At 36.7% G+C, this 11,564-nt stretch overlaps 1 protein-coding gene across 1 annotated transcript in view; it reads right to left on the reverse strand.

Annotated features, from left to right (window-relative positions):
- The window catches only part of OSTN (osteocrin), a 44,148-nt gene that overhangs the window by 18,349 nt on the left and 14,235 nt on the right, over positions 1–11,564 (reverse strand). Inside the window, exon 2 of the mRNA XM_011961234.1 lies at positions 5,669–5,883. Within this exon, the coding sequence (XP_011816624.1) occupies positions 5,669–5,883 (215 nt within the window). The remainder of the gene's footprint in view (positions 1–5,668; positions 5,884–11,564) is intronic.

Here is an 11,564-nt window from a genome sequence, read left to right on the forward strand (position 1 = left end):
CCTGAGTAGCTGAGACTGCAGGCGCCCGCCACCGCGCTCAGCTAATTTTTTGTATTTTAGTAGAGACGGAGTTGCACCATCTCGGCCAGGATGGTTTCCATCTCCTGACCTGGTGATCCGCCCGCCTCTGCCTCCCATTACAGGCATGAGCCACTGCCCCCAGCCAAGGATGTGTCCTTAATGTTTACGCCTCTAAGCCATCTCCTACAAGATTTTCTCTTAGCAGAATAATCCACTTAACCTGTCAGAAAGGGCGCTAGTTATGTGTGCCAAAATTTGTTACAATTACTGAATTTGAAAATGTTTTCACTATTTCTTGAAAAGTATTGATAAAATATCCCGTTATTTATTTATTTATTTACTTATTTATTTATTGAGACTGAGTCCTCACTCTGTCGCCCAGGCTGGAGTGCAGTGCTGCCAACCTCTGCCTCCTGGACTCCAGTTATTCTTGTGCCTCAGCCTGCCGAGTAGCTGGGATTACAGGCGCCCACCACCATGCCCAGCTAATTTTTTGTATTTTTAGTAGAGACGAGGTTTCACCATATTAGGCAGGCTAGTCTCGAACTACTGACCTCAAGTGATCCACCCGCCTTGGCCTCTCGAAGTTCTGGGATTACAACTGTGAATCACTGCACTTGGGCCAAAAGTTATTTAAATAGTAATTATTTTTCTCTTATTTGTTCCCATAAAGTTCTTATTAAACTATACATTAATTTGTTTTATTCTATTCTTCATATGTTTTTGACATATTGAGTCATTTTCTTGACCTTATGTGATTAATTTATTTACTCTTTTACCAGGTCTAATCGCTGTTTATCTCATTGCTTAGTTTTTAAAGGAATTTACTATAAAATAGTTCAGACATATGACAAAATAGAATAGTATAACAAACTCCTATGTGCACATCATTCTAAGTCAATAATTGTCAGTTTACTGCAAATCTTACTTCAACCATTCCACTACCACTCATATATTATTTTTTAAAAACTCAGATGAATACTTTCATATTTAAATATTTAACTGAGGTATCTCTCTCATTTTTAAGGTCCATATCATTTCATATTTAAAAGTAAATAATAGTTATTTAACATCACCAAATAATTACTGTTCACATTCACAATTGTCTGTTATGTGTATTAATTTTTTAAAGGATCATTGTTTCAATCAGGACACATAAAACGTTTTAACTGGTTAATAAATCCCTCTACTTTAGAATCCCCTTCCCTTTACATCTCTTTTTTAATCCCTTCAAACGCTGTAATTTATTTATGGAAGAAACTGGATTATTTGTCCTGCAGTTTCCCACAGTCTGGATTTTGCTATTTGCATCCCCGTAGTGTCTCTGAACTCACTTCTGTCTTTCACATTTCCTGAAAATTGGTACGTATAGATCTAGACACAAGACTGCTTTTGGCAATACTATTTTATGGGTAGTGCTGGGTTCTATTATCAGAAGGCATATAATGACTTGCTGTTTTCTTCTTCTGATGCTAACAGCAGTTAATGATAATTGACTAGATCCATCATTTCATTAGGGTTTGCAAAATAGAAATTTTCTAATTCTGTCATTTTTTAGCCAAAATAATTTTATAAAGAGAAATTTCTATCTCATTTACTAATTCCACAATTTCTTGATTGTTTTAGATGCAAAAATTCTATAAAGAGAAAATTCCACCTTCTCTACTATTATTGGTGAAGGTCACATAGGAAAGGTAGGTTTAATGTTCTCTTCATTTATATGTTTTCAAAAACAATGAATTGATAACTAACATTTTCTAAAGATTTTTCAGTCATAGATTTAAACAGATTTAATGCATTCAACTGGGAAGAAAATGTCAGTGAATTTCGTTGAAGTAGTAAAAATACAGTTTATCTAGTAGGAACATAAAATTATTTTCTAATAAGATAATACTGCACTCCTACCAAATAAACAGGATTTTAGTAATATCTGAGGGATTTGTGATGGTGAGTTAGACTGTATTTGGCATAGAATTTGAAATGTAACTTGAATGTAAATATGCTGCAAAATGTTGAATGTATACATAGAAATACTTGTTCTGTCGAGGCCAAATGCCCCTTGTAAATGAACCTTAAATATTACAATCCTCCTTTGCACAATATTTCTTTATAAAACTCATAATTTTGTTTCCCCAGGCAGAGTTGGGGAAGAAAATGTACGAAGTGAGCTTGAATATCTTGTCATACCTGATAGCAAGGAATTGTTATTTCTAATTTCAGTTCAAAAGAACTCAAGAGCCAATTTGAGGACGTTCTGATTAGCTAAAGTATGACAATCTGAGCATCAGTAAAATTATTAACTACAAACTATTTTGAGAAATCATATTGCTGGTGATAATCTTGGTATTGCTATTCTGAGATGGTTGAGTTTGTATTGTGAAATAAAGCAAATATGTATTTATTTGATAATCAAATTCTGTCATTCTTGATGCAAATAAGAAAGGGGATTCATGGCATGGAAAAAATGAAATAAAGTTGTAAGTTGAACATGTTAAATAAAATTACAACACCTGATACGGCATGATTTCAAAATGTCCAAAAAACATTCATGTTAGTATAAATTTATGTTTCTGATTAATATCAGCATGCACTCATGACTCAGTCTGTGCTCTAAAATTCCTGAAAACAATCACTAAGCCAAGAGAAATTAGCAACCCTAATGCCCAGATGGCTGTCTGTCAACACCACTTTTCACTTAAAGGATCCAGTAAGCCTCCTCCGAAAAACAGTTATTGCCCCAGGACAACAAACTGCCCTTAAGAGTCATTTCTTTGTTATCACAGGTGTCAATATTTTTCTGCATTTTGCTTATAATTTTATTTTTTTAAATAAAAAGTTTATAAAAAATGGTTCTGAAATGAACAGCCTTATGCGTGCTTTCTTCTTCTAAACACATTTTTGCTAGTATATATTTGGGAGAGATATCTAGAAATAGGAGGAAGGCTGGGCCAAAAAGTAAGCACACATACACTATGCTGGATATTGCGACATTCCCCTCCACCTGGGTTCCATTTTGCACTCCAATCAGCACCACGTGGGAATGCCTTTTTCTCATAGCCTCAGTAATTATTTTGGTTTTTCAAAAATCCATTTCTACCAATCTATCAGGTGAGGAATTGTATATAAGTAAAATCGTAGTACACTTTTTTCTTATAACAAGAATGGTGTGCATCTTTTCACATGGCTAAAGGCAATTTGCGTTTTTTTCGTGAATTGACTACTGTTTTTTACCCCAATTTTTCTATGATTTGTTCTTTTTCTTCTTTATTTTTCAAGGTTCTTTATATATTAAATATAGTAACTCTTTGATTTAAGTTACAAACATTATTTTCCAGTTTATTCTTTGTGTTTTTACTTTGTTTTATGGTATCTTTTGTCATGAAAACTTTAAAATATGTAATTAATTTTTTCCTTATTTTTTCTATTCAAATTTTACATCTGAATTTAGAAGACCTTCTCTATTCCTTCTCTATGTAGAACTTCCAACAATGTCTTCTTCTAGTACCTATATAGGTTCATCTATTTCTTCAATCAAATCTCTGATGCATTTAGAATTTATCATAATGTATAGTTTGAGAATGAATTAATTTTATCTTTTTCCTCATATCCCAACATCACTTATTCAAACTATATTCTTTTGCTTACTAATATCTGGTAGGGCTCTTTTTTTTTCTGTTTCTTTTGCAGAGTTTTTCTGGCTATGCTAGCTTTTATTCTTTTAAATGAACTTTATCATCAACACTGATGGCACTTTTTATTAGAATTGTGTTAAGTTTGTAATTTAACTTGAGTGGAGATGACATGTTTCTGCTTTTGAGTTTTTTGACTTAAGAACACAGTACGTGCCTCAACCATTAAATAAGATATTGGCTTTTGGGCTAAAATACAAAGACACACATATATATACATCATGTTTAAAAAGCGTTTCTCAGTTCTTATTCCATTGCACTTCCTTAGATGTTAATAAATATTTGATTTTGTCAAATACCTCTTCTGTCATCTATTGATATAATCATATGATTTTTATCTATTGTTCTATTAATATGAAAGATTACATCATATAATTACTAATATTAACTCATATTTACTTTCCTAGAATAAGTCCCCCTTGGTCAAAATGTATTATATTTTTAAAAGTGCTGTTGGATTCTATTTGCTAACATTTTATCTATGACTTTTGTGTAGATATTCATATATGAGGTAAGTCTAATGCTTCCTATTTTGTAAGTACTGCACACTAACCAGTTGTACTACTGAAGCTCCTAAAATTTTCTTATTTATTTATTTGAATTATATTTTATCTTTTACAAAGTATTTTTAAAAAATATTTTATTTTAGATTCAGGGTATACATGTGTAGGTTTGCCACGTGGGTATATTGGGCGATACTGGGGTTTGGGCTTTTAGTGAACCCATTACCCAAATAGTGAACATAATACTCAGTAGGTAGTTTATCAACTCCTCCCTCTTCCCTTCTACCTTTTAGAGCCCCCAGGGTCTATTGTTTTCATCCTTATGCCCATGGATACCCATTGTTTAGCTTCCACTTATAAGTGAGAACATCTAGTATCTGATTTCCTGTTTCTGTATTAACTCAGTTAGAATAATGGCATCCAGCTGCATCCATGTAGCTGCAAAGAACATAATTTTATTCTTTTCTTTTTTCTGACTGTATAGTATTCCATGGTGTCTACATTCTACATTTCCTTTATCCAGTCCACTGCTGTTGGACACTTAGGTGATTCCATGACTTTGCTATTGTGAATAGTGCTGTGATAAACATAATTTCCTTTTTTAATGTATAAGGCAAACAGTATTTACAGAGTTCAGTGAGAAATGTTCAGGGTGAACAAAAGGAATCTGGGGTCAATTTCCCAGGTGTCTGTCTATGGTACTTAGGTGGTCTGTTGTGCCACTTCTAATACAAAATGTACAGTATGAAGAACAGATATTGAAGAAAAGGAACTAAGTTTGAAATGATGACTTTAAATTACTGACTTAAAGGGATATTTCACTGCTCTAAATCTATGATAATAATTAGCATTCTATGAGGCACTTACATTCAATTATCTTATTTGAATTTTATGGAACCAAGTAATTGTTCTTGCTTTGTGGATAAATAAGCTGACGATCAGAGAGGACAAGAAACTTTACAAGTCACATGGAAAGAAACAGAAATTTGACAGAAGCACATGTGTTCTGACTCCAAGTTCTGAGAGCTTTTCACTCAGATTCATTCACACAATTTGGAAAGGTTTGTATCAATGGTAAAAACCAAAGCATATTCCAATTACCTCTAATAAATGGAAAACTCAATTCACCAGAACATTTATACCACTGAGCATACATTTTGTGTCACCTCCCAAATGCAGTAATGTCTTATAATAGCTGTTTTATATCTGCGTAAGACAGGATCTTACTTAGCAAACATTATGACAAAAATACTAATGCACACTGTGGCAGTCAGTTTGCTCCCTAAACAGTTATTTCGAAAACTGTATTATTAAACCTATAGATTAGCTAACATGCAGTCAAATCTGTTTCTATACAAAGTTTTCACTGTATTTTTCATGTGGAATTCTCTGTTTTAGAATCCAGAATAAAATAATTAGAAAATAAAAACTTTCCTTTGCTAAGAGTTCACTTACCTCTGTTTACCTTTGTGATCTACAGAGCCAGCTGAGAGTCGGTCAAGGGGAGACCCAAAACCAGAGAAACTCCTTTTCTTCTTTGTCTCAATCACATCATTTTCTAGGGACACCAACTCATCAAGAAGCAAGAGCTTTGCTGTCAGATCAGTGGCTGATTTCTCTTCCCTGACTGTGGGTGTTGACTGCACATCTATGACTCCAGAATCAAAGGCCTATAAGGTAAGGAAAGGTGATTCCATTAATTTAGACAAAGAGACTTTAAGTATGTATATATGCATTTGGCTTTTGCTACCATTAGCTGACATTCTCATCATGTAACATTTTATAATCTTTTTTCAGACAAACTTTTGTACTTGTTGCCAAAGTTGAGGTACAATGGTGTGATCTTGGCTCACTGCAATGTCCACCTCCCGGGTTCAGGTGATTCTCCTGCTTCAGCTTCCCAGAGAGCTGGGAGTACAGGCGCCCACCACCATGCCTGGCTGGCCAATTTTTTGTATTTTTAGTAGAGACGGGGTTTCACCACGTTGGCCAGGCTGGTTTCGCACTCCTGACCTCAGGTGATCCACCGGCCTCGGCCTCCCAAAGTGCTGGGATTACAGGCATGAGCCACTGTGCCTGGACTTATAATTTCTTATGAAGTTATTTTCCATAGAGAGTGCTAGATCTTTGGGGACTGAAACACGTAGAAGAGGGGTATAACCAAGGGAAAAAAATAAGACAAGAAAAGAAAAGAAAAACTCCTGGAATGCCTTTAACATTTAGCATATTTACCAATCATTTTTTCAGATTCTTTTCCAGCAACAACTTCATCCTTCCTTATCATTCCCATAGTGCTTTGCTATATACCTCTTTCATCATTGCACTTATTATTTTTTGCCTTGTGCCAGGTTGGTTACAATACATTTGTATTTGTTATTAGGTTGAATCTTGAATCAATGAGTTTGTCTAATTAGTCTTTCATTTGATTTATTTCATGCTTCATCTCATATTTTGCTCATAGTTAGTATTCAGCAAATTTCTGATGAATATTTATTAAATGAATTCCAAACCAAATCTTATGCTATTTTCTTTTTACCATTCATTCATTATTTACTAACTCAAGCCATTACTAATCCACTATGTACTAGGTTCTGCATTGGACATGAAGGATACAAAAATAAAAACTTAGTCTCTGTGTCTAAGCATCTCACCTTCTCTATCCCTGTGATTTATCAACAAATATTTGTGTCTGCAATGTGTCTGAGATATCCCAATAACTTTGTGTACCATGTAAAATTTCTTGTTTGTTTCTTACACATGTTGCCACTTTGCACTTCATCCAAGTCATAAATCTATAGCTGTTCAGTTTGTGAGGTCTGTCTTTTCCTCTCTGAGGCCCAATGACAGCATTTCTTAAATGCTCCTACTAACAATCTTTAGTCATTCTGTAGTCCCACAAATACTGCTTTTTTTCTAAGATCGTGAGAATATTCCCATATAGGAAAAATTTTTAGCTCTGGGGAATCTCTTCCCTTCCCACTTCTAGTGATTCTTCCACGTGCCAGACTATTGACCTTGGTTTGGATTTTTTTTCACTTTCTGTTTTTCTTCTAAGATTATTCCTTCTATTGTCTTTTGATATGGTTTGACTGTGTTCCCATCCAAAATATCATCTTGAATTGTAATCCTCATAATCTCCAAATGTGAAAAGAGAGATCAGGGGGAGGTAATTGAATTATGGAGGCAGCTTCTCTCATGCGGTTCTCGTGATAGTGAGTGAGTTCTCATGAGAGCTGCTGGTTTTATGTGTTTGGTAGTTCCTCCTGCATTCATTCTTTCCGCTGCCTTGTGAAGAAGGTGCTTTGCTTCCCCTTCGCTTTCCATCATGATTGTGTTTCCTGAGGCTTCCCTGGCCATGCAGAACCGTAAGTCAATTAAACCTCTCTCCTTTATAAATAACACACTCTTGGGCAGTTCTTTACAGCAGTATGAAAATGGACTAACACAGAAAATTGTTACCACAGAGAGTGGGGTGCTGCTATAAAGATACCCAAAAATGTGGAAGCGACTTTGGAAATGGGAAATAGGCAGAGGTTGGAACAGTTTGGAGGGCTCAGAAGAAGACAGGAAGATGTGGGAAAGTTTGAAACTTCCTAGAGACTTGTTGAATAGCTTTTACCAAAATGCTGATAGTTTTATGGACAATGAAGTCCAGGCTGAGGTGGTCTTAGATGGAGATGAGGAACTTGTTGGGAACTGGAGCAAAGGTGACTCTTGCTATGCTTTATCAAAGCTACTGGTGGCATTTTGCCCTGGCCCTAGAGATCTGTGTAACTTTGAACTTGAGAGAGACAGTTTAGGGTATCTGGCAGAAGAAATTTCTCAGCAGCAAAGCATTCAAAATATGAGCTGGTGCTCTTAAAAGCATTCAGTTTTATTTAATCACAAAGAGATGGTTTGAAATTGGAAGTTATGTTTAAAAGCGAAGCAGAACAAAAAGTTTGGAAAATTTGCAGCCTGATGATGCAATAGAAATGAAAAACCCATTTTCAGAGGAGAAATTTAATCCAGCAGCAGAAATTTGCTTACTAGGAGCCAAATGCTAATAGCCAAGACAATGGGGAAAATGTCTCCATGGCATATCAGATAGTTTCATGGCAACCCCTCCCATCACAGGCCCAGAGGCCTAGGAGGGAAAAATGGTTTAACAGGCCAGGCCCTGGGCCTTGATGCTTTATGCAGTCTTGGGACTTGGTGCCGCGTATCCCATCTGTGGCTAAGGGTGGCCAACATACAAGCAGGTTGTTCTTTTAGAGGGTTCAAGCCCCAAGCCTTGGTGGTTTACACATGTTTTGGGGCCTGCTGGTACACTGAAGTAAATAATTGAGTTTGGGGAACCTCTGCCTTGATTTCAGAGGATGTATGGAAATACCTGGATGTCTAGGCAGAAATTTGCTAAAGGGGTGGAGCCCTCATGGAGGACCTCTGCTAGGGCAGTGCAGAAGAGAAACGTGGGATTGGAGCCCCGACACAGAATCCCCACTGTGGTACTGCCTATTATAGTTGTGAGAAGTGGGCCACAGTACTCCAGGCCCCAGATTGGATAGATCCACCGAGAGCTTGCACTGTGCATCTAGAAAAGCCATAGACATTCAATGCCAGCCCTTGAAAGCTGCTGAGAGTGGGGCTGTACCCTGCAAAGCTTCAGGGGCAGAGCTGTCCAAGACCATGGGAACCTACCTCTTGCATCAGCATGACCTGGATGTGAGACATGGAGTCAAAGGAAATGGTTTTGGAATGATCTCCAAAGGTTTAATAACTGCCCTATAGGATTTCTGATTTGCATGGGGTCTGTGCCCCCTTTGTTTTGGGAAATTTCTCCCATTTGGAGTGAGTTCATTTGCCCAATGCCTGTACCCCCATTGTATCTAGGAAGTAACAAACTTGCTATTGATTTTACAGGCTCATAGGTGGAAAGGACTTGCCTTGTCTCAGATGAAACTTTGGACTTGACTTTTGGGTTAATGATAGAATAAGTTAAGACTTTGGAGGACTGTTGGGAAGGCATGATTGTGTTTTGAAATGTGAGGATCTGAGATTTGGGAGGGGCAAGTGGCAAAATGGTATGGTTTGGCTGTGACCTGACCGAAAATTTCATCTTGGATTGTAATACCTATAATCCCCCCCTGTCAAAGGAGAGACCAGGTGGAGGTAATTAAATCATGGGGATGATTTCTCCCATGCTGTTCTCACGATAGTGAGTTCTCACAAGATCTGGTGGTTTTATAGACGTTTGGTAATTTAGTCTCCTTCCTGCCACCTTGTGAAGAATATGCTTTGCTTTCCCTTCACCTTCTGCCATGATTGTAAGTTTCCCGAGGCCTTCCAAGCCATGCAGAACTATAAGTCAATTAAACCTCTTTCCTTTATAAATTACCCAGTCTTGGGCAGTTTTTGTTGTTGTTGTTGTTGTTTTGAGACAAAGTCTCACTCTGTTGCCCAGACTACAGTGCAGTGACTTGATCTCGGCTCACTGCAACCTCTGCCTCCCAGGTTCAAGTGATTCTCCTGCCTCAGCCTCCTGAGTAGCTGGGATTATGGGTGGTCACCACCATGCCCAGCTAATTTTTGCATTTTTGCTAGAGATAGAGTTTCACCATATTGGACAGGCTTGTCTTGAACTCCTGACCTCAAGTGATCCACCCACCTTAGCCTCCCAAAGTGCTGGGATTACAGCCATGAGTCACCACACCTGACTGAGCAGTTCTTTATAGCAGTATGAAAATGGACTAATACATTTTTCTGTTCTCTTCATTTTCTCCAGTAGAACAAAAGAGTATCATTTTCAAGCCTTTTAATCATTGACTCAAGCAAGTCTCTTTAAAAATACCTGTAGCCTGGCGTGTAAACTGAAAGCTATTGAGCCTCCTGTTTCCTTATCCACTCATATGTGCCCTAAGTCTGGTCAGTTCTTGCAGGACAATCTATCTTCTGGCTGCTATTTTTGATTCCCATCAGTGGTATTTTTGGTTGCTGTTGTTTTTGTTTTGTTTCTGTGTTTGAGATGGAGTCTTGCTCTGTTAACAGGCTGGCACAATCTTGGCTCACTGAAACCTCTGCCTCCCAGGTTCAAGTGATTCTCCTGCCTCAGCTCCCCAAGTAGTGGGGACTACAGGTACCCACCATGACTACCAGCTAATTTTTGGATTTTTAGTAGAGAGAGAGTTTCACCATGTTGGCCAGGCTTTCCTCCAACTCTTGACCTCAGGTCATCCAAATGGTGACTTTAAATGAAGGCCTCCTTACTGCTTAGTGTACTCCCTTAATCACCTTACAATTTGCTTTGATACCTCCTATCTCTCTCTTCTCTATTTCACCCATAATACTGTTATAAAGTTAGTTATCCCCAATACTACTTTTGTCATATAAAAAGAAATTTACAAATCTCTCACAGTTCTTTATTACTGGCAGCACAAAGCCCACAATATGGTTTCAAACTACTGAGATCTTAGCTTCTATCACTTCCCTGTATAATCCTGACAATATAGAAACCGGAGACGGGAATGATGCAGAAATAACCCGAAATAATCCCTAAAGAAGGAGATAAACTTTCAAAGGGCAAAGGTTTTTTATCTTTCAAAGCATCCTCCAAAAACATGCTTTCAGTTTTCCAACTAACACACACTCAACAATCGTTTTTTCAAGAAATATCCTTAATCTTAAAAAAAAAAACTTTTATAAAACTTGTCCTTCAATATAATGCATTTGAGACTCTCACTTGATGCTATTTAAGAATCATGAAGAATATGTTTCTAATAAGATCAAATAAACTAATTTTTCTCCTTGTGATGCCCCCACATTTCTTTCTCTTTGTACTTTAGTCATAGCACCACGAAAACATTTGTACTGTAATTAAAAGTTTGAACAAAACTACTCAAATTTTGGCATGCAAACAACTTCAAATTTTACATAAAAGCCCTTCATTCTGACATAACTGATTTAATTAAATATGGCTGTAATAATGGATTTTCTCTTAAAGCTTTTTTTGTTCAAGGAATACAAGTCTTTGTTCTTAAGTTTCTTTTCACATTTAGATAACTGGCTTGCTCTGACTCCTCTGTGAGGAGAAGATCACAATTACTGCTCTTTTCATTTCAAGTTCACAACCTTGAATGTCATGTTGGCAATAAAAAGAAGACAGTGAGAAATACTGATTTTCTTGATTTTGTGTTATTTCTCTATTTTATTTTGTGTACATTTCCTTGTTGGTAGCTGCACCTCCTTCTTACTCTAGTAGAAATGACATGCTTACAAAAGAATATATATGCAATATATAATATATATTATATATATCCAGCAGATGGAAAGCTAATACATATCTGTAAATGGGTAGAGCAATCAGAAATATGGT

The sequence above is a fragment of the Colobus angolensis genome, unplaced genomic scaffold (genome assembly GCF_000951035.1).
Source record: "Colobus angolensis palliatus isolate OR3802 unplaced genomic scaffold, Cang.pa_1.0 Scaffold54, whole genome shotgun sequence".
Lineage (NCBI taxonomy): Eukaryota > Metazoa > Chordata > Mammalia > Primates > Cercopithecidae > Colobus > Colobus angolensis.